The sequence below is a fragment of the Nelumbo lutea genome, chromosome 1, assembly GCF_056320005.1.
Source record: "Nelumbo lutea isolate HS-2025 chromosome 1, American lotus-T2T, whole genome shotgun sequence".
Classification (NCBI taxonomy): Eukaryota; Viridiplantae; Streptophyta; class Magnoliopsida; order Proteales; family Nelumbonaceae; genus Nelumbo; species Nelumbo lutea.
Window position 1 is genome coordinate 114,775,560 of NC_142684.1, and position 24,041 is coordinate 114,799,600.

The following is a 24,041-nucleotide window of genomic DNA, read 5'->3' on the forward strand; positions in this document are numbered from 1 at the left end:
TGCCATTTGAGTCCTATATAAGGAAGCTCTGGCTGTGTTGAATGGTAGTCTCGCATTTGTGAAGAGCTTCCAGCAATCACAATAGTCCTGCTCCCTTGCTCGAAAGAGTGCAGTGAGATTTGGCTAATTAGTATATAGTCTTAGAAGATGAGGATTACTTATCTTCCGTTATTAGTGTTTGGTCTAGCAGTGTTGTGTGTCGTTGGGGTTTGTCAAGCAGGAGGCCTGAGAAAGAATTTCTACAAGACTAGCTGCCCTCATGCAGAGGAGATTGTTAAGAATGTTGTCTGGAAACGAGTCGCCAGCGATTCTGGGTTGCCTGCTGCTCTTGTTAGGATGCATTTTCACGATTGCTTTGTTAGGGTAATGAAAATTACTATCTGCATATGAGTTTATAGGCAACAAGCTAGCATGTCTGCTATACATACATACAATATATATATATATATATATATATATATATGCTTACCAAGTCATGAATTTGGTTGATGATTTGGTATTTCAGGGTTGTGATGCCTCGGTGTTGCTGAACTCTACCCAAAACAACAAAGCTGAGAAAGATGCGCCTCCCAACTTAACTTTGGATGGCTTCGCTGTGATCGACGAGGTGAAGACTGCAGTCGAGAAAGCTTGCCCAGGAGTTGTTTCTTGTGCTGATATCATTGCTCTGGCTGCTAGAGACTCCGTTGCCTTCCAAGTAAGTTTCATTCCATACTTCAATTCCAAGTTTGCTTAAAATCAGGTAGCATTCATTAATATAAATCTTAGTGGCAAATGGCAAATGGAGTTGAATCACCAGACGGAAAGAAAGAATTAATAAATCAACAATTTCTGAACCACTTCTTTCGACCGACGGGATGATCATCAACACCATCAACTCCTGCTATAAGACCCACCCAAGATAGCTGGGACCCAACATCTGCCATTTAAGGCAATAGAATTTTGCAGAAGTAGAAGCAAGAGATAGATGGAGCTGCATGTATTCGATCTCATACATGTTGCATTAATTGCAGTTCAAGAAGCCAATGTGGGAGGTGCTTACCGGTAGAAGAGACGGCACTGTGTCCCGGGCCTCCGAGGCAGTCTCCAACATCCCTCCACCCACCTTCAACTTTGCATCTCTGAAGCAAAACTTTGCTAAGAAAGGACTCACTGTTCATGACCTTGTGGTATTATCAGGTAATTAAGGGCCGCTGGCCTGGTATTACTGGTATATATATATAGAGAGAGAGAGAGATATAATTTCTCTATAGGGCTGCAGCTAGCTAGACTTAGACTTGGGTTCATGTTGTGCCAACCCCTTTGGATCCCGTCTGATATATATATATATATAATTTCTCTATAGGGCTGCAGCTAGCTAGACTTAGACTTGGGTTCATGTTGTGCCAACCCCTTTGGATCCCGTTTGACTTTATCCAGCTTCAGCTCAGGCTGGTCTGACATTAAGGTTTTGGCTCATATAATTGTCGCAATGGTTTGATTGTTGCTTTCGCTTTGAAAATATATGAACAATTCAACTCTTATACAAGACTGCGCCCCACAACATTCCCGATAATGATATCATCATTTCTGATAATAGATCAAATCGACCCCCCCACAATGTCCCACAGAACATCTCCACGGTGTATTAAGAATATCTCCTGATGATAATCCCAGAAATGACTGTCATCATCATGAGATGTTCCCAATACATGGCAGGACTGTGTTGTGAGGGGCAATCTTGTAGGGGAATGATTTGAACTCTTCTAATACTATCTGTGGGGCGCAGTCTTGTGGGTGGCAGATTTGGGTTCTAGATTTCTTACTCACTTTTACTACCCATACTCTACCCGCCATGAATTGCAGATGTGTGGCTGCAATTCACGATGGGAAGAGATTAGTGAGTAGAAAATCTCGTTTGAGAAAATAAACTCATATAAATCTGAAAAAAAAAAGAATATGAATATATTGGTCAATAAGAATCAAAATTCTATTGACCAACTTTCTCCACTCTCAAAATCTAAAAAAAAAATAATAATAAGTTCTGACCCATAGATCCACAGCCTTTCATAATATTACTGGGCCGGCTGGGCTTGGATTTGGTATTTATTTCCTACTGCAAATCCAACTTGGCCTAACCCAGAACATAATGATAATGGTGGTCAGCCACGTCCTAATCCACATGGTCAATTTGTGTTAAAAATTGTTGTAGGCGCACATACAATCGGACAAGCACACTGCAACTCCTTCAGCAAGAGGCTGTACAACTTCAGTGGGAAGGGAGATGCAGATCCATCTCTATACCCAAAATATGCAGATTTCCTGAGAACCAAATGTCGAAGCCTCTCAGACAACACAACTCAAGTATTCATGGATCCCAACAGTGGTGTCTCGTTTGATAGCCATTACTATGCTGTCGTGAAGCAACACAAAGGCCTGTTTCAATCTGACGCTGCCCTCCTGACCAACAAGATCTCCAGCAAGATTGTGACGGAGCTGCTGAACCAGAACACTTTCTTCACGGAGTTCGCCCAGTCAATGAAGAAGATGGGCGCCATTGAAGTTCTTACTGGGAGTTCTGGACAGATTAGAAAGAAGTGTGCGGTTGTGAACCCTTAAAATTTTGTTTATCCTTCCTTGAGCTGGTGGAGTAAAAGGTGCTTTCCCAACATGTGTTCGTGACTGTTTGTTTCTTTTCCTTTTTTCAATTTCTCCTTGGCCAAGTGTCGATTTGGATGAAAAGTCAATGTTTAATTTATTGTATTTCCTCTTAATATGAAATAAAATGTTGGGATTTTCCTGTTCCTTTCTTTCCCTTTTTTGTTATTTAATTGGCATGTTTAAATATAAGTTTGTAATGTTGTTTCTTAACAACTTTTTTCTAGTAAATTAAAATTCATTACAAAAGAAAACCAGAAGATACACAGACCTACAAGAGGAGGCCCACGGCTAGAGAAAAGGAAGAAAATACAACCATACAACCCATAACCAAAGCCCACAACGACAGAACAAGACCAAGAGAGAATCAACAAACCCCTTCAAATCCTTCGAGACTAGATTGGAAGAATCACCGAACTTTAAAGTATCCAAAGCCCCAAAAAACAAAAGAAGATGTACATTATATTTTTTTTACAACAAATTTGGTGAGCGACTGAGAGGAGTGTGGTTTATGTAAATAGGAGGCACCCAGGAAAGTCTAACCTGTTAGTTATACACGTTATCCCTTTGGTAACCTATCGAATCCCATATCAATAAAACTCGACAAACACAATAACGATTCAGTAGGCTTGCACAACTGAACCACTCAATTCAGATTCAATCATGGTTTTATATTTTCTCTCTTTTATTCTAATTTGGTATCAGAGCCCTATGGTGACCAATCCAGAAACAAGCAACATCAGATCTACCTCTCGATTCAAAATGTTACATACCATCTGCCTATCAAATTAAGCAGTGAAAATTATCTTATTTAGTAATGATGCATGTTTTGGTAGCTCCTAACTAGCAGGTGACTCGGATGCCTAGCTGAATGGTAACGAGTTGGGAGGTGGCTCAGAGTCTCAGGCACCTAGCTGAACGGTTCTTACCTAGAATGTGACTCTGATGCCTAACTGAATGGTGACAAGCTACATAGTTTATTGGTGTGACCTATAAGGAAACAGTGTTAGAGTGCCCTGGTTGCTTTATCCGAAGTGGACACTCCGGTGCTTAAGTCAATGAATCAAAGATTTTTAAGATAGCTAAATGTGAGAGAGTTGGAGAGCTGAGAGAACTAAATTGCGCATCTACCTTCTGAGGTTAGAGGTAAGGCTTTTATATAGGCATTGTTTGGCATGAGCATCACGCACCGCATCTGAGATCTTCAGGAAAGCGTGCATAACTGGTTCGAAGTCCTTGGAAGTAGTTGTGCACGTAAACCAGTCTTTGTGTCGTATTCGATTTCTTCTGGAATATTCAATGTGAGAGCTGACTTTCGAGAGACCCATGAGTAACGGGATTCATGCAAAATAGGTTAGCGAGCACATCTTCTAGGTCACCACCTAGACCTCAATCTCGTTCCTCACGTTGAGGTCACTTTGGTCGGTACTAATGAGGTACCATAGGTCAGCCCTAGACGAGGTGTTGCTAGCTTACCTGAGTTGTGGACGAGGTTGTCAGCTAGATTTCCACCAACTCGGCAACGAAGGCATGTTGCCAGGTCGGTGGCGAAGGTAAATCGCCAAGTCAGTGGCGGAGGCAGGTCACTAATTGGGACTTCATCATTTTGGCTAAGGCAAGTCGTCACCTAGGTGATGCTAGGATGTCATCCAACTGTTCTAAAATGCAATGCGTCATTATGTCAGTGGAGAGCCAAATCTGCCCTCATCATTTAGCGTTCTCAGTTCTTACCCATTCTTCAACATCATTACTTGATTGATCTAGTACAAGGAAAGAAGAAAGCTCCTTCCAAAGAGATCCAAAATCCAAACAGCATGGGTACTATTCATAATCTAGATTATGAGAAGTGGATGGATATCAACCAACTAGTACTCAGTTAGTTGATTTCTTCTCTCACCGGAGGTATCATAGGGCAAATTGTAGGCTTGTCCACTTCTGTAGAGATCTGAGGGATGCTAGCACGAAGCTACTCTACGTCTCTACCCATAGGGAACATCTCCTATACTCATATGTTATTTATTCATGGGAAATATTCACACTACACGATGGAATATGGCTATGTAGTTGGTGTGAGGAGAAAATCTCAAATGAAGGATTATATGGAGTTAAATCGTCGTGAGAGAGTGAATAGAATCCAATCTGGTTTAAATCGGCCACACCATCCTTGATTGCGCTTGAAATTAACAATATATTTCACGTAAAGAATAAATCAAAATGATTCCATTTTTTATGGGCATAGAGATACGCTTCCCTATTGTGTAGCCCCATCACAAAAAAAAATTACGACAGAGACAGACTAGGTAATTTACCCAGAGCTTGCTTTCGTCCATTTCACATGTCAAATCATGGTTTTTAAAACCGATTTGGAGGAGACCGAACTGGTCAGTGGTCTGTTTATCGGGTCAAATGGTTTGATTGTTTGAATCGAATGCTTGGATAAAAAATAAAAAAATAAAAAATGATTATAATCGTTCAAACGGTTTGAATGATTAACCGTCCGATTTAACGATTCATTAACTAAAATCAAAAGTTTTGAGGAAAAATCCAGTTTTGGGGGAAACTAAACCAATCACCTGATCGGTTTTAAAAACCATATGATACGGTCCGATTTTGAAAACCATGTGTCAAATAGCCAATAGAAGATCAGAGTTAATTTTAAGTAGTCCACTTTATTTATCTTTTTAAATATTAAAATAATTATAGATGGATGGTTTATAAACAAAAAAATTATGGAAATATAGATATATGCAATCACGATGGTTAAGGTTTATAATCTTACAAGTGATAATAAATTATATTATATTATTTTGATTTGATCATTCTTTGTACTTTCTTTCTCTTACGTCATGGTTTTGAAAATAGGATCAGAAATAGAACTGTTTTAGTCACCGATACTCGGGTCAAATGGTTACAACGTCTGACCCAAACTTGGGTCGAATGGTTTTTGGGTTTAAAACCAGATTTAAACCCATAATTAATTCCCAGGTCAACCAGTCTAACCGTCTGATGTGGTCCGATTTTCAAAACCGTCTTAAATCAAATCTACCTCTTTCAGTGCATCGTGACTCACTCCCAATAAGATCAATGGGAATCTCCTGCTCGTCACATTATACGTAACCAATCACGAGTAAATATGCCAATATTCCTTATACATACAATCCACACAAAATACTAGCATGTTAACTTGTGATTATAGGTGTATTGTGGGCGGCATTCCAAGGCCTGATAGATCAAGGAGGGGCCCAGCATGGGCCCAGGCCCGTGGAAAATAGACTGGGCTGTGCCATGCCAAGCATGTGGGCCATGCTGGCATAGACCCATATGGGCCAAAGGTGGTACAACCCATGGGCCTCAAACCCCCGGCCCATTTTATGGGGGTATATGTAGGCCATGCCAAACATCGTCCATGTCATGCTAGGCAATGCCGGCCCATGGGCAGCCTGGCCCGTTTTATGCCTATACTTGTGATAGATGGAGTAGCCTTTTACATTAAGCGTAATGAATAGTAGATTTGGGCTCAAATAAGACAGGCTCTGGGATGTTCTACAACGTTAATTGTTTTGCTTATTGTCAATCCCAAAAACAAAACAAATCAAAGTCATCTCGTTTGAAAATATATTGTTTTTCAAAACAAGAATACAACAAACATGTTCTTGGTTGTGAATGTGTCTTTTCTTTTTGCCTTTTAAAACAAGAATAGAATTCAAGTACATGTTTTTTTTTTTTTTGTTGATGTGGTGATTTCAAAAACAAATGAAAACAAAATCATTCATGTTGGAGAATGCCTGATATTGATTTTTAAAACAAAAACAATTTTTCTAGTATAGAAATTATATTATTTATGGAACAGATGTTGAATAATTAGATGAAAACATGTTTTTGAAACCAGAATCAAGAATATGTTTTTTGTTTCAATTTTGAAAATAAGGACTACATACACAACCAAGAACATGTTGCTTGTGTTTTTGTTTTGAGAGACAATCTGTTTTCAAAGAAGATGGTTTTGATTTATTTATAGAATTAACAGCAAGAAAAACAATTCACATTGTAGAATGCCCCCTTAATTGATCAATTGTTTTGTCTTGATTTTTAGAAAAACAAAAGCATACATATTGGCTACCTAAAAGAGTTGGGTTGAATTGTATATTTCATTGGTCATGTATTGTGAGATATATACAGTTAGAGTTATACAATGAAAGGAAAGTAGAAAGATATACAAAAAGAGATTGAAATAAAATGCAACAAATAGATAGTGTTGGAGTTCATCTCAAAATCCCCCCACCCCCCCAATTTAAGGGGAAGATTTCACATTCAACTTGTCTCATAGCATGCTAAAGTGTGGTCCTGGAAGGGGCTTGGTGAGGATATCAGCAGTGCTAATGTACTAAACCTGAAGTTTATGGCGAGCAATTTGTTCATGGATGAAGTGAAAATCTATCTCGATATGCTTCATTTGTGCATGAAATTCAGGGTTGGGCATTGAATGTCACACAATAGAGTGGGTGGACAAGGTGACAGGGAATTTTAGCTTAGTGAAGAGAGAGCGAAGCCAAATCAATGTGGAAATGACAAGACTACAATATTCAAACTTCGTGCTGGACTTGGATACGGTGGCTTGCTTATTGGATATCCAAAAGATAAAATTTGGTTCAAGATAAATACAAAACCCATTGTGAGAGCACTAATCATCAGAACAACCAGCCCAATCGGCATCCGAGTAAGCATGCAACTCATGGAGGTAGACTTGTGAAACACCAAACCATGAAAATCTAAAGTCCCCTTGAAATAGTGTAAGACACACTTAAGAACAATAAGATGTTCTTCAGTGGGCTGGCAAAGAATTGATAGAGCTGTTCACAGTAAATGCAATGTGAGGTCAGGGCCCTAAGGTCAATTATATTATGTAGAGCATAGTGTTGGGCAGTTAAAAAACAGTATATCCAAAAATGAATATATGGTAGAAATGCATATACTAAGATGTATAAATAAAAAATTAGAAAAGATAAGATCAGAAATGAAACGGTTCAAGCAAATTTAGGAATAACTCTAATATGTGATAAAATGAGAAAAATATAAACTAAAATAATTTTATCATGTGCATATAGAAGACCACTACAACATTTATAAGATATAATGAGGCTATGCGAGGCTAAAAAGGACAGGAAAAATTATAAAAAAAAGATATGGATAAAAGTAGTATGAAATGATTTAATCACTCATTAGTTTAACAATATATATGACATTTATAATAGAATAGAATGGTGGAAGAAGACTGGGCGTAGCACATCCCCCAGAAACAAAAGAAAATTACAAAAAGATCAAGGAAAATCTAAAGAAGACTTTGCCATCCGTGCAAATTAAGGCTGTATTTGGCATTCCTTATTTTAAGGACTTATCTCCCTTTTGTTGTTAAAAGCTCATTATTCATTCATAAAAGCATTTTAATTGTAAAAAGAAGATAAATTTTTAAAATAAGGAATGCCAAATGCAAACTAAGCCCATTTTTATAGGTAAGGTTTCATATTAAAAAAAATAAAAAAAATAAAACTTTGAATGGACAATATTGATTCTAAAAATTACCAATAGGTCCACTACAATGCAGGCCAAATGGCTAGTATTCTAAAAATTACTAGGGATTTTAAATTTTTAATCTTAATTTCTAAATGGTTGTATTATAGCTTCCGGGTCCAGAAGACAATAATAGGAGACACCGAGACAGATAGGATTTGGGTCCAAGAATCAAAAGCCTGTACCCATAAATTTTGGGTGCATGTAATCAAGTAATCAACAGTGAGGATTATAGACATATTAAGGAATTAACTACCATGTGAATGTCGTCTTGATTCAAGCTTGCTATCCCCCTGAGTTTAGTTAGTTAGAGGACTTGAATCAATGGATTGAATACTAAGTATCTAGAGGTATTTGTATTTGAGCATATAAATGGGTACCTATGCCCTGAAATCAAATGTTGTGATTTGTGACCCCCGAGGCCCCGACCCCAGCACTCTACATAACCTGTTACACTGACCGGATTCGCAGCCTTGGAAACATCTCCCCGCGAATGATAACATTAAATGTAGTACATGTGCGGCTGCAATGTCTTTGGTAGAAAAAATAATAATAAGTGCAGTATTAATAGTTTGTTAATTTTTGTAGAAAACACCAGTGAGCTTTATTTATGTTCATATCTAACAGTTCTCCACGATGGTTTTCCCGGTAATCAAACCAGAAAAACTTTGTCCTTTACATATTTACGAGGATATATATCTCCACAAGAAAGTCTTGAAAACTTTAAAAGTTGTTCCTATCATCATCGCCCATAACACAGCACATAGCACTCCAAGAAAAGCAAGGAAAAGGAATCCCCTGTTTCCACCCCTAGTCTGAGCAGCACGACCTCTTGCAACATTGCCGTTTCTGGCACTTATTTGCACTCTACCGAAACTCGACATTCGCTCAAATGCCCGATTTATTAAAGCACTCTCTGAGGCTGATGCAGGATTAGTAGGAATTGATTCCACAAAGGACCAGAGTGCAGAAGCAAACCAAGAATCTGGTGAAGCTCTCCCGTTGCTGCCTTGATTCTGTCTTGTCTCACTAGGATTTGCTGAATTAGCAGCATGTATCACACCTAAAGAAGATGGTTGGATCAGAACTAGCTAAAGCTTACCACCTGTTGCTGCTAACAAAGTACTGAGAACTGTGTGGGATATGTATACCTGAGGTGGATGGAGCCACAACAACCTGGTTGGATTCTGTTGATTGAAAGACACTAGACCTTTGGTCATGTGTCCACAGCTGACTGCTAATTTGATGTGCATCATCCAAATGGGATGATAACTGGTAATCTAACTGGTTTGCCATGCCATCCCCAAGATTATCAAGATTGGGGTGCAATGCTGTTTCCTGTACAAGATCATTAAAAAACAATTCTGCATCAAAGAAAGCATTCATTCCATCCAACCTAGTTGTTTCTTCAAAGCCCAAGTTGTCCCTGGAAGTGGAACTCCCCATAATTGGGTAGGCAGCTTCCTGATCCATGAGATCATTAATTTCTAAGAAATCCTCTTCTGCAAATCCGAGAGGATACTGCTCAGAAATATTGGGAGCAGATGTAACTTCAGGGGCCTCAGAGGAATACAGATAGGAGGTAGCTGACTGAGTGACATTCAAGCTAGCCTGTGCATTATATTGCTGCTCGCATGAGAGTGCCACTGTACTTGGTTCTGCAGATGTAGCTTCCCCAAATGAAGGCCGAATCATAGTACTTTGGGCTCCTTCCTCGCCATCAACCTACAGAAATACATTTACACAAATTATTGATGTCAAAATTCAACAATTAAGTGTAATTACATTACCAATTGAGAACAAAAAATAGTCATTAGTGGGGTGTTACATACATTTGCAGCGAAGACAATTCATTTGAAAAGTTACTCTTTTCCCTTAAAATTTTAAACCATAAAAGTAAAAAACGAGATCATGATCATTTTAGGATATCAAGAAATCAATTCATTTCTACTAATCCATCTTGGTTGAGAAACCACATATAGAAATGCAAAGCAGAACTAAAATGAAGTGGTTTTATTTAACGTGCCTTCCAAATGTTCACTTAGTTTTTATGATAATGGCATTTATATAGGGATGAAATCAACAGGTTCTAATGGTCAAGCTGACAAGCTCCCATCAACTTATTGTAGCTAACCAGAGAAGAAAAAGAGCTACTGTAAGAAGATTGCCACACCAACAGATTCAATTAATTATATAGACCACCATGTGGAGATTTCACATACCTGTTGTAGTAGATCGGCAAAATCATCGATGTGAGGTTGATTAATTTGGGGTTCATCTGCAATTCGCCCCCAAATCTCTTCCGTATCAATTTTTGGTGGTGGACCTTGATCGTAAACTGTGAAGCTCTCAACAGAAGAGAACCCATTTGGTTGCTGTACTGTAATTGTATCAGCAGGATTATCATCATCAGCCCACTCCTCTTCTCTGAAAGGCGCCCCGTACTGTTCGCCATTCTTCGGGCCTGGTCCACTCTTCTTGTAAACTTTATACAGTGCATAACAATCCTGAAGAAAGACAAACAGAAGAGGAGCTTAAGAAAGGGAAACGCTATCTAAACGACTAAGGGAAGAATGACTTGTTCGAAAAATTAAAAAAAAAAAAAAAAAAAAGATAATTCGAACAGGTTTGTTTAAGCATACCTGCACAGCAGAACATCTCTTGAGTTCCTCCTCGTCCATGGTATACTCGTGCATCACCCAGTCGGTGCGTTCACCGCTGGGAGCGCGACCCTTGTAGAAAACCAGAGTTTTCTTCACTCCAACTGTGCGAGAATTACAAGTAATATTGCGATCCTTCCCTGTCGCCTTCCAGTAGCCAAGTCTGGTAGCCCTATTCAATCTACCTCCATTTGGGTACCTTCTGTCCCTAGGACTGAAGAAAAACCACTGCCTATCCCCATTCTTCAACAACGATTGCCCTGCATTCGTTTGGTGAAAAACGAATCAACATCGGAACAAGTTGAAACTAGGATGACTAAACAAAAAAAGAAAACATTTTGACTGGTAAAGCCATCGATCAAGTTCTCCCAACCAGATATTCTAATGGTAAGAGTGATAATTAAAGATCCTGGATGCCAAAACTAAAATAGTAACAATAAGGATAGATCGACAAGAAAGGGGAACCTATGGTCAATCTGACTAAATCCCAGTACAGACAAAGTTAACAGTCTCAACTCGATCGAGCTTACAAAAAAAAATACAGAGAAATAAGAAATTGACGGGAGAGAGAATATAATGATACCTGGTAATTCTTGAGGATCCCACTTGTAGACGTCGATTTCTGCGATTACATTGAGCTGGATTCGGCGTCGGCACATTTTCCTCTTTAGATAATAAAGGATCAGTTCCTCATCGGTGGGGTGGAATCGGAACCCAGGAGGCCAAGCCTTTGCATCTCCAAAGTCATCAGAAGATAGCTGTGTAGTCTTCATTGTTTTTTAGAAGAATATTTTGCTCTGTTGCCGATAAAAGAATGAATCAACAGAAAAAGAAGCAGAAAAATCAGAAAAGAACCCCAACAAAATTAAGTCAAAACTGTAAGAAAGCCCTCTTTCTGTTCTACTTCTCTCCTATCCAGGATCAAAATCAAAGCCTGAAGAGTCTTAGGATCTCTTCTTTGAGATCAAAATCGAGACTCTCCAGCGAAAAAACTCTAGTTGCCTAACCTAATCCAATCCAACGGAAGTGATAGAGAGACATAAATAAACGCAGCCCCAAAGACTTTGAGGGATAGAGAGTGGTTGGTCAAACTATTCGGAGGTAAGAGATGATGAAGATTGGCGCTGGCTGCAGGTATTGGTTGGAGGAAGCTTCCTGCGATGATTTTTTTTTTTTTTATTCTTTTAGTAAAGAATAATAAATGGATTTTTTGTGGAAAACTGAAAATAAAGGGTAAGGCAGGTTCGTCTCTGGAAGACCCACCCATTTTTTCTATTTCTTCTACGATTTGGATAAATGAATTGACCCGGCCTGTCATGGACGAGTCCGAATCTCCTGCAAACAAAATACGTTCCAAGTTCCAACATCCTTACATCATCTATCATCTGACACCGCATTTTTCTGATACGGGATCCTTACATCATCTGTATTCTGTCATCTGTTGTATCGGATTCGTGCTGAGATGTGTGGTGTCAGTGAATGTTTTAAAAACCGGATCAGATACGGAATCAATTGGTCCGTATTCTTACAAATGGTCCAACCACTTGGTTCGAATGAATGACTCATTTTGAGTTTAAAAATTAAAAATTAAAAATAATTAAAATAAAAAAGGGCCAAAACTGTGATTTAAATCAACAGGTCGATGGATCAAACCACCCAGGTCAGTAGATCATTGATTTCAAGTCAACGGTTTTTGGTCCAATAGCAGTTTAAGGTGAGATGGAATTGATTACCTGGATGATACCGAATCAACTGGTCCGACCGTTCCAGTCTGGTTGGATTTTAAAAACCATGTATCAGACTATATTAGAAGGATATTCGAACAAGCTTTGTTGCGTAGATCTCAACACGGTTGGACCTTCTCAATACTAATGGCAGCTGAACCAGTATGTATGAGTGAGCTTACATTTTTCTTTTTTTGAATGTTAAATATATATAATTTTCAGTTTATTTTAACATAATTTTTACATGCTTATAATTTGCCATGTAATTTTCAACGTAGCCGCTAAGGCCAGCTCCTAACATTTAAATGTTAAATGAATGATCTGTCCCATTGAATCCCTCTTTGGGTAATTTGGATTTCGTCGTCAGGCTGTCCTTTTATTCATGGAGAAATTCTCTCAATGCACTGGCTACAAGGATTGGAGGACGGTTTCTGTGAAGAGGGAATCCAAATTCCTCTCTCAAATGATCTTAAGAATGTCAATGGATTGAATTAAGTGATAAGCTAGCACTGATCTGAACCTAATTAGGTTTTGGGTTGGAGTGGATCCATGCTTAAACCAATCCGTTGACATCGCAGCATTGAAATATAATACTTGTATATATAAGTTTAATTGAATAAAGATGTATATAAATGGATTGGTGTATGGAAGAATGAAGATAATCGGTCCTCAATCGACATCCCTTCAAGATAGAAAAATATAAGAATAACTCGTGGGGACCTATATAATGTATGGAATTTGTTAAATTAAAGATAAATAATAGAAATATTTAAGAGTATACAATTATTTTATATAATAATTAATAATTATTTATATTTTATATATATTTTAATATTTTTTATAATACAAAATAATAATAATTAATTTTAGATAGAGTTGTTTATCAAATTTAGGGATGATAATTTTTTCCATTTCCCTGATTCTCGTGGGGATCTATTCTGAATGGGGTGGGGATATGGATGGTTTTCTCCCCGTGGGGACAAAGATGGGGAATTTCCATCCCATTAGCAGGGACGGTGTAGGGATGGGGAGAGCACTCCCTGCCCTGTGTGGACCTCAATCCCCCATCCCATGGGATCTCTACTAATATATGTATATACATGCATATGTTTATATATGTATATATGTACGCATACGTCTATATGTTAATAGGGTTCAACTATGATATGGAAAAGATATGATATATGAAAAACTTCTGGCCAGTCAATTGGAATCATAAACGTAATAGCCAATCAAGTGTTATTTATCAAATTCATGGGTAGGTTTTAATTGGTCAAAACTCTTTCCATATCATATCTTTTCTACATCATAGATTTTCCCATGTTAATATTTTTTAAAATATAGTTGAATATGTTGATCTTTTCTAATAGAATTGTAAATTTTAATTATTTTATTTTTATATTTAAAATAAAAAACACAACATAACGATTGACATTATAAAGAATCACTGGGAGTGGGGATAGGGATAACTTTGTCCCCGCTAGTGGGGCTGGGGACGAGAACGTGAATGTGGATGGGGATTTTTTGCAAGGATGGGGATGGGCCCACCCCGTTGCCATTCCAAATCAGACTAATGAAACTAACCAACCCGATTTCTAGTATTTTCAGTCAGTTTTGGTTCAACAATTTCCCAAATTGACTAGGTTGGATCAGTTTTGTTTTGGCCATTTGTAAACTGACTAAAATCGAATAACCCAACCATAGATATAGATTAATATTTTATATTTTAAATATATTCTTTTAATACAAGAAAGTGGAAAAATTCTAATATTTCATAAGCTAAAATAATTTATATCATAATTTTAATTTTCTAATTTTAAATCTTTTGAACCGACCAACCAAATCAAAAATTGACCCAAACCGATATAACTTGAGTGACCAACCCCCCAACATGACCAGGTCGATTTGATTGGCCAAACAATCTACGACTGAACCAAACCAACCTGTGAACAATTGTTTAATCTCCAATAATTATTAAAAATTTATAGCAAAAATACATAATAAATTAAATTTAAAAAGCTACGTAATAATAGTTTAAACTACAATAATTATTGAAAATTTTCTATTAAGTAAAAAACAAAAATAGATTTATACATAATTATTGAAAATGTATTTATAACAAAAAATAATAAATAACTACTACATTACAATAAACATTAATTTTAGTATAGATAAATATATAATAATTAAAGATTAAATTTTTAAATTTATTATTAATAAACAATACTTTTTTAATAGTTATTTTCTTCAATTATTAATTGGTATAAATGAAATTAGTTATTTACAGTATTATTTTGTAATTGAAATAATATCATTATTTAAAATTTAAAATATTAATTACTTGCTGAATTTAAAAATCCATAAAATTATAGTTATGTTAAATATTTACATAATAACTTGTTGAAATAATATCATTATTTACATAATTTTGTTATTTTAACTATTTAAAATCTAGTTATGTTAAATGTTTTTTATTTAAAATATTTAGTTATTTAACTAAATATTTAAAATCCTAATCTATTTATTATAATTGAAGTTTATTTAGTAGCTATTTAAAATATATTATTAATTTATTTAAAATAATAATTTTAATATTTAGTTATTGAAATATTTAAATAATATTTCATTTTTAATGTTATATTTTTATTATTTGAATAACATTTAGATTGAATAATCCATAAAATCATAATTTATATTGTTTATACATAATTTTGTGATGAATTTTGCAAAAATATATAATTATTAATAATATGAATATTATTAAAGTGATTATAATTATGTTTTGTCTTTGTAATAAATATTTGAAGTTATTATATAATTTTGTTAGAATATTTAAGTAATTCTTAAATTTTTAATTCAAACTTTTAATTCTTAAATTTTTAATTCAAACTTTTTAATTCTTAAATTTTTAATTCAAAAGTGGAGGAGAAGATGAATAATAATTAGAGATAATTTAAGAGAGAAATTCTCTACTAAATTAGAGATAACTTAGGAGAAAGTTGGGGATAGTGGGGGAGTATTAGATTAGTTAGGTTATTAGAACATGTAGGGGAGAGAGAGAGAGAGAGAGAGAGAGAGAGATTTTAGGAAGATTTTTTGGGGAAGTAGAGTTTCTAATTGGTAGTTTCAAATGACATGGATTAAAAAAAATTAAAAATTAAAAACAAGGAGAAAATTTATAGACTTCCTTGTTTTAATATATATAGATTCATGAAACCTCAAGGCTTAAGCTATCTACGATGTAGTTGGTTTGGTGGTGGATTCCCATTCTCCAACCCCAAATCCAAACCCTTGGGAATACTATTGTCTCCATTCATCCACCGATCCACACACCAATTGAAAACTTGTTCGAGCAATAAAGAAAATGACAGACACTTTAATATTTTTCTTTTTGGAAAAATTCCACTTTAGTACTTGAATTTTGGGGGTAGTGTTTAGTACTTGAACTTTCAAATGTGTCACTGCAATACTTAAACTTTCAAAAAGTGTCAATTTGGTCTTTATCGTTAATTGACCATTAGTTATCTATTGAAGATGTTAAAACTACCATTCAAAAGAAGAGACTGTTTATTGTCTTCTACTTTGAAACTGAACCAGTTATCTTCAAAGAAAAGGAAAAAAAACATGAAATATGATAGAAGGAAATAATAACAGAAAGTAATGAAATAACTAGACAAAAATGTGTTTAAGATCTAAAGGTAGAAATCAATGACTTCATTAGTGATGAAGGGTGATTTGGCCCGACCTAGTAAAAGGGGGACACGTGGACACAACCTGACCAAGAGATGACAATTCAGCCTGAAAATTTTAGTTCGCAACAATTGAGCTTGGGTATTCAGTCACCTTGGCACAAAGGCAATCTCGGCTTAAGGCTCACCTCGGTGCAGGGCGGCCTCGGCATTGAGGCACATCGATATTCAAGTCAATTCGGAACTAAAAGACCAAAGTACCGGTTCGGAACCAACAACTCGAATTGCCACGTAATTGACTCCTGCGTAACCAATTCCGGAGGTCTCTCCAACGGATCCCGAATCCCTCGAGATCATGATGATCTAACAGATCCTGACTTTTCTGGGATCACGATGAGGACTTATCCTAACTCCACCGGAATCGGAAGTGGAACGAGATAAGCCTTACCTGTATACTGCTTTTTCGGAAGTGGAGCGAACTCTATTTTCACATCCCGAATATCCCCTCTATGACTACTTCAATATATAAAGGCACCAGCCCTAAGGGCTCAAGGTACACATGATTTTTCTACTCTCTAGCTCTCTAGCTCTCAAAGTTATTCAGCTCACATCAAATTAATAACTTAAACATCGGAGCAACCTCGTCAGATTAATCACCTCGGGTTCTCTGATGTCTTGCAATTTCACCTATCTCGCCATCCGACTAAAAACTAATTCATCCCCCAGCAGATAGCGTAATACGGCATCGTTGCTTTAAACACTTCAGTATTTTTCCCATTCATTTTTTTTTATCTTACATCGTTGCTGCCACGTCTTGGGATGATGGCGTAATACGGCCAATCAGAAAACATTCTGTTCAATCCATGTTCTTTGACGAATACTTGGATGAAAATGACGATCAGTCAGGAAACATCCGAGTTCATACTACTTTGCTTTTTCCAAACAAAAATAAAAGTCTTCATGTTGTTTTGTCCTCTTTCACAAATGTAATTTAATTGGTCTTTGACAAAGTGATGCCAAGTCTTTTGGTCCTCAAACATTGAACCTCCTTTGGCGTATTGCTATTTTGAACCTTGATAATGCAGTATTTTTCTTTAATAAACCATAATTACTTAGTTAGTAACTGATTTATTTGGGCAATCAAATAGTCCATGCATGTGCTAATTTAATTTGCTATTAGGTACGATCATCTAATCACTTTACTGATCCTTTGTAGGCATAAATTTTTCCTTTAAACTTTTTTTAAGGTTTTAATCATGTTTCGTTCATTCAAGAGATTGGTATACAAATATGCCAATTAGGCCAAATAAAGAACAGAGATACATTCTAAGGAAGAAAAAAATAAATATATAGAATTAGGAGAATCAAAAGAACTTATACAACTAAAGCAAGGTGAGTTAACATCACAACAGAAGTAGATAAGAACATCTTTAAACCACCATAACTGGCGAGAAAACTGATAAGTGGAATTACCAATTAAACCAAAAATTGATAGAGGGTGTTACATAGCCACAATAACTTCCAACCACGCCAAAAAACTGTAGAAGACGCATTATCTATAACTGCCATCCAGCACACTAAAGAACTGCTAACTACAAGTTGTCTTCTAAAGAAAGTCAGAGAGCAGATTGTCCATTCACAACGTCGGAAAATGCCAAATAACTTTAATTGCTATCCGGAAAACTAGAGAATTGAAACTATCACACAAGACGTCGGAGCACTATCACAGCCATCTAGGATGCTGGAGAAACATAGAAACAGAGAGAGAACTATCGTCGGAGCATTATCTCGCCCATCTAGCATTATCTCAATCAACTAGGACGTCAAAATGCCCGCAAAAAGAAAGCGAACAAAGAAAAGCATAGAAAGATGAGAAAAACAAAGAAAAAAATGAGTGATCCTCGAGAGATCTAGAGAGTTCTCAAGAGAGAGAGAGAGGGAACTTGCAGCTTTCACAGGACACGTTGCTATGGCGGGCTGTTAAGTTCTTTAAACCTGTTTATGGCTTGGTCGGGCTTTGCCTCTTTATAAATAGAAAATTATTAGGCCTAAGCCCGAGCCCAGTCCGACCATTGGGCCTAGATTTTGAGCCTGAGCCTAGTCCTATATAAAGCCTGAAGTTCGATGTTGATAGGTATTTTATAACATATTAATTATATATTATTAATAATATAATATATAATACTTTTTTGCTATTATTTTTATTATTATATAATATATATAATGTATTATTAACATATATATATATATATATATATATATATTATATTTCTGTTATATATTTAATATTATCGAGCTGCTCTTATTTGGGAAAGCTTGAGCCCAACCCAAAAAATAATTGGACCCGGTTTTTAGAGTCCGAGCCCATAGGCTTAAAATTTTGTCCAAGCCCAATTTAGGACGGATCAGGCCAGGCCAACTCATCGGGCTACCCATCCATGAACAGGTCTATTTGCCTTCTTTTAACTTAAATAAAAAAGAAAAAAAAATGTTGAGACTTGAGTCCATCTTTGACTCCCTTCAATTCAATCGATTGGACGTGTAAATACCTATGGTTATGAGAATACACATGTGATGAGATAGGGTTGTAGTTTCGGATCCAGTCATACATCCGAAATCTGAAATATTATTAGAGTTGGATTGGATTAATTTTTTCTTTTAAAAAATAAGGAACATTTTAAAAAAGTTTTGAAAAGTTAATTATTTTTATCTTATATATAATAAATTTATTTAAACATAAAGTATTGAGTTTTTTCAATTTATATAGTTATTAATTTACATACATAATTATATTATATATTAGAATTTTAATCATATTGGTTGGGGAATTTTTTACGACAAAAGACGATTAATCTTTTTAGGTATTGATTACTCACCTTTGCCCCAATAGGGTCCGTAATTCAATTTCCATGGCATAGGACCACACTATTTTATTTAGCAATATTATACCCTTCTCAAAGGTGGATTTGGAGCCGCTAATAGCAGGGATCGAAACCGCATCTCTTCCGGGGCTTACCTAATTACATGCCAACAGAGCCACCACTTGGTTGGTCAAAAGACAACTAATTGATCCATAATTGAAAACCATTAGGATTCTCAACAGGCTGGGTTTAGGTGGAATTAATCTCAAACCAATTGTTAATTGAGACAAAATCATAGACCCACAACCATCCCAACTAATAATCAGGTCTATCAGGTCCACCCGATTATATTGAAAATTATATTTGTTTATTTAAATGATAATTTAAAGTTTAAATTTTGATAATATAATCTTAATAAAAATAATAAAAATACTAAATTATTTAATTGTTAAGAAATTAAACATTTTTAACTAATATTATATTATTTATTATCTATCAAATTTACCGTTAGAATCATAAAACATGATAAAAATTATAAGAAAATATTATATATATATTAAAACTTTGTATTTTGTAATATTTTATATTTATACTGTATATATTTATACCAAACTGAGACTAAATATTTATTAGATGACAATATTAATTATCACCAAGAGACAAATTAATAAGCAATTCAATTTAACAGGTGTGAACATGCGAAAAGAAAAGGACAAATTCAACTGGTGTAAACATAAAAGATGCTTTGAACACGTGAGATGAGAGAAGGGTCTTCTCTGGATAGAAGGTGACTGACTAGTAAGGAACAAAGTATAGACTTAATTCGGTTCATGCATGGGTCGCTTGGACTTTTCGGGATGACTTGCTATGTTCTAAGCCTTGTATTTTTATTGGTTCAAACTTCAAACTTTTTTGCTCGCTTGGATTTTACTGGATGATCGGCAATTAAGACATGTATTTTAAATAACTTAATCAAAATATCTTTTGGAAATAGATGGATTGGTTCTTCTGGTAATTAATCAAGATCTGCTGGAGATATTTTAGTTATCTTTTCAGGTTCAAACCCACGCCAATGTAGAAAATATTTTTCGGTAAGGCACTTATCTCGATAAGTTTTTTTTGGAAACACTTATTTGGGTAAGTCTATTTTTCCATGTTCTTTAATTTCTCATGTAAATAAAGTAATGACCATTTTAGTCATAAAAATCCATTATTAAAAATGACATTTTTGTCTCATTCAGGTGTTGGCAACTTTCCCTTAGATGTGAAAGTTATTTATCCACCTAGGAGATAGGTAAGTGATACGAAAGAAAATTTGGTCCTCACATAAATATGAAAAAAGAACATGGGATTCTTGGTCAACCCCTTTTGAAATCCGAACCCCCCGCGCGCGCAAGAAATGAATTGGCAAATCCAATCCCTTGGGTAGGGGTGTATCTAGTTGAGTCGAGCCGAGAATATAAGACTATTCAATTCAATGTTTTCAAAACTGGACCAGACCCAATAGTTGGACTGAAAAAAGTTTTACCCCAAAAACGCTATTTGACCAAAAATCATTGATTTGATCAGCGAATTAATGACTTGGGTGGTTGAACAGTTTGACCCAGAAATGGTTTTTGGTTGTTTCTTGAGTTTTTTTAATTTTTTTTGTCAGAACAAGCTGTATATTCTAACCATTTGACCCAAGAACCGGACTCCAAAATGGTTTTCTATCCAATCTAGTTTTAAAGACCTTGATTCAACTTAAACTCACCATAAAAGACAAAAAAAAAAAAATAATAGAGATACACATAATATATACCAGCTAAGTTTCAGTAGATTTGAACTTGGCTCGATTAATAAATGCACCTACATATTGAATTCGAACTCTAAATCAAAAAGCAATTGCACCATGTAATGCATATTGTCAGTTTTTCCAATCCAATTGACATTAGATGTCTAGAATTTTTGTTCTTAATTCAAAAGTAATTGTAGAGAAGAAAGATCCATGTTTGGGACAAAATGTTTCTGAGAAGTAGATGTTTATAGAGAGTGATGTTTTTTGATGGGAACAATTTCATTGGCCAGTGGATAAAAGGAATGACATATCAATCATTCATATGTTATGCATTTTAGATATCAAAGGTTTTACAATTTACACAATGGCAAAACAAAATTTATGTAGTACGTAGGATAAGGCTATGATTTATTTTTTTATTCAAATAATAAACAAGGTAGAGTTATCGCGTCAAATCATTTTCATTTGATCACTACTCTTTGTACGAAAAAGTTTGATAACGATGACATTTATTTTATTTTGTCATTGTTGAAGGCAAAACCTAAATGGCTACAATTGATGAGGGTTTGTTTTAGGCTGTGTTTGATATGAGAAAAAAATAGGGAAATCTTTATAAAATTTGTATAGGGTTTCATGTTTTTTCTTTCCCTTTTTTACCTTTTTTTTCAAGCCAAACATAGCTTAAATGTCTATTTGGTTCACAGTGGTTATTAGAATCGAAATTGAAATGATCTATTCTTAACCTGTTTGGTTTAAATAAGAATGTGATTAGGAATTTGAATAGCAGGAATGAAATTTCATTCCTAAGGGGGGAGTGGGGAGTAGGGAATGACCATTCTCTCAAACGAGGGAATGCCATTCCAATAGGAATGAGATTCTGATTCCCCTCAACCAAACAGTTGGAGAATATTTTTTGAAGACTAACGGTCGGGGAATTGGATTAGCCGATTCCGATTCTAGACCCATATTCCTGCAAACCAAACGGGCCTAAATGATTTTGGTGATTTGGTCATTAATTTATTTTTAAGGTCTATTTTCGTCTTATTTGCTTTCTAAAACGGCACCAGGTCTGCCCCTGTGGCAGTATTGTGATTTTCACCAGCTATACGTATCACCCTCTTCTCTCTCCCTTCCGGATCGAGCAGAAAGAACCATCGAAGCTGACAACAAACACCGTACAGTCCTACTGTATATTTTTCACTGATCAGCGAAGGCTTCCCCTCTTGTGTGCTTCGACAATGGCGACTGTGATGCAGAAGATCAAAGACATCGAGGATGAGGTATCACTTCCCGTTTCAGAAATCCTGTTTTTTCTCTTCCGAAAAACCCTATCTTTGCATTGATTGGAATCTGCTAAACCAAGAACCAACATTTCGTACTTCGTATGATTTTCAATTGGATTATTTTTCTCTGTTCTGTAAGGTTTTACATTTCTATGAATAACGGTAGATGATTTTACGTGCTTGTTATTACAATAGTTTTATTTTGTGCACGGTTGAACTCGCATTAGTGGAAAGTTATTGAGAGAACTAACTTCTTAGGTTCCTCCTGTAAATGAATACGCGTTTATAATATCTTGCGCGTCTGGCAAGGTCTTAACATTTTATATGGGTTGTCAAATGGTGGAAGCAATTTTTGTTCAAGAAGGTTATTCTTTTCTGTTGACGGTCTATTTTTGGCCGTTACATTGCAAGCTTCATCTAGTTCTTATTCTACTTTTTTCGTTTTTCGTTAGATTTGTATTTTTAAGGTGTTTGGGATGTAAGTTTTTTTGTTAGTTAGAAGACTCAAGGGTCTCAGCTTCCTCCAGTGAACTGATTCTCTTACAGCAAGTTGTGTGACAACATAAGAATTTCTTGTCCTAGATTTCACAATAACATACTCATCTCTTTCGCACGAATTTGCATGATTAATTTTAAAAACTTACCATAGTGCGTGCGTTTTTTTTTTGAGAAAAAGTTAATCAGATTTCATTAAAAGAGACAAGGAGTACATGAGCAGATGTACTAAAAAAAGGAAAGGGAACTTAAACAGCACACAAAATTACAAGGGGGGAAGTCTGTTGCTGTATAAATTTTCTAGGTTTGCTCCAAATTTAGCTAATCCATCTGCAATATGATTCATCTCCCTCGGTATCCACATCAGATTAACATTCAAATTTTCCAAGGAGTCTCTTGCCTCTGACAGATAATGACTCAACCTCCACGGGCCCCCCTCCTTGTCTTTCAGCCATTTGATGGTATTATCTGAATCTCAAACTATGGGTAATTTCTGAATGCCTAAACTTTTTATTATTCTGATACCAATGAGTGCTGCCATCACTTCAGCCTTTGTTGAGTCTGTGATACCCATTGGGCCACCGAAAGCCCAACAGATAAATCCCTGTTCATCCCTCAAAATACCACCTATCCCAGCTTTGCCCGGATTGCCTGCAGCACTTCCATTGAAGTTTAGAATCATTCCCTGCTTCAATATGTGGTATCTGAAGTCTTTTGTTTGGTTGAGAGTGAGTTGGGAGAAGTAAGATCGTTTTGATGTTTCTGTTAAGATCATTAAGAGAGAGGTCCTGATACATCTCAGTGTTAGCAGCCCATGAATTACAACAGAAGAAGATATCTGAAATTGATTTTTCTAGAGATCTAGTTTTGTTTTCAAATATGCGCCTATTTCTTTCCTCCCAAATTCCCCACAAAACTGCATGAACCACAATTTGATAGTACACTTTGCCTCTGCTGCTCAAGCCTGACCTATGCCACTGGTTGAGGAACTCCTGAATGTGCTTAGGAGAGACCCAACTATAACCAGTCAGGTTTAAGAAATGCCACCAAATCTTTTGAGAAAAACTGCAATGAATGAGTAGATGAACTGCTGATTCCCCTTCACTTAGGCAAAGCACACATGCATGAGGAGAAATATAAGACCTTCCCAGGCTTTTCTTCTGAAGAAGATCACATGTGTTTATTCTCTGTAGACATGCTTCCCAAACAAAGAAGCAAACTCTTAGAGGAATATGACTGCTCCATACCTGCAATTAGAGCCTTAAACATATTTTTCCTTTATGAAGAATTACCTTACCTTATCATATTCAAATACGGAGCTCTAAAAATACTAATAGAGTCTCAGCT

General features: G+C 35.9%; 3 protein-coding genes across 3 annotated transcripts in view; 2 read left to right on the forward strand and 1 right to left on the reverse strand.

The window, feature by feature from the left end:
• The first annotated feature begins 38 nt into the window (after window positions 1-38).
• LOC148876916 (peroxidase 3-like) lies at window positions 39-2,789 on the forward strand. The gene is made up of 4 exons (XM_088964955.1): window positions 39-363; window positions 506-697; window positions 1,014-1,179; window positions 2,192-2,789. Exons 1-4 carry the CDS (start codon window positions 148-150, stop codon window positions 2,596-2,598), a joined length of 981 nt encoding a protein of 326 aa, XP_088821081.1. The 5' UTR covers window positions 39-147; the 3' UTR covers window positions 2,599-2,789.
• Window positions 2,790-8,784: 5,995 nt separating this feature from the next.
• Window positions 8,785-12,150, reverse strand: LOC148876917 (NAC domain-containing protein 17-like). Its single transcript, XM_088978319.1, has 5 exons — window positions 11,449-12,150; window positions 10,848-11,125; window positions 10,428-10,712; window positions 9,357-9,930; window positions 8,785-9,268 (listed from the first exon to the last, which is right to left on the reverse strand). Exons 1-5 carry the CDS (start codon window positions 11,636-11,638, stop codon window positions 8,889-8,891), a joined length of 1,707 nt encoding a protein of 568 aa, XP_088834445.1. The 5' UTR covers window positions 11,639-12,150; the 3' UTR covers window positions 8,785-8,888.
• A 9,703-nt stretch (window positions 12,151-21,853) lies between these two features.
• Window positions 21,854-24,041, forward strand: part of LOC148876918 (GTP-binding protein-like protein) — a 31,837-nt gene continuing 29,649 nt past the window's right edge. Inside the window, exon 1 of the mRNA XM_088978423.1 lies at window positions 21,854-22,196. Within this exon, the coding sequence (XP_088834549.1) occupies window positions 22,155-22,196 (42 nt within the window). The 5' untranslated portion in view covers window positions 21,854-22,154. The remainder of the gene's footprint in view (window positions 22,197-24,041) is intronic.

Coding starts and splice junctions, on each gene's coding strand:
- LOC148876916 (XM_088964955.1), top strand. CDS start 148: ATGAGGATTACTTATCTTCCGTTATTAGTGTTTGGTCTAGCAGTGTTG. Junction 698..1,013: donor GAGACTCCGTTGCCTTCCAA/GTAAGTTTCATT, acceptor CATTAATTGCAG/TTCAAGAAGCCAATGTGGGA. Junction 1,180..2,191: donor TGACCTTGTGGTATTATCAG/GTAATTAAGGGC, acceptor AAATTGTTGTAG/GCGCACATACAATCGGACAA.
- LOC148876917 (XM_088978319.1), bottom strand. CDS start 11,638: ATGAAGACTACACAGCTATCTTCTGATGACTTTGGAGATGCAAAGGCT. Junction 9,931..10,427: donor TTGCCGATCTACTACAACAG/GTATGTGAAATC, acceptor GTATTTCTGTAG/GTTGATGGCGAGGAAGGAGC. Junction 9,269..9,356: donor TGTGGCTCCATCCACCTCAG/GTATACATATCC, acceptor CATCTTCTTTAG/GTGTGATACATGCTGCTAAT.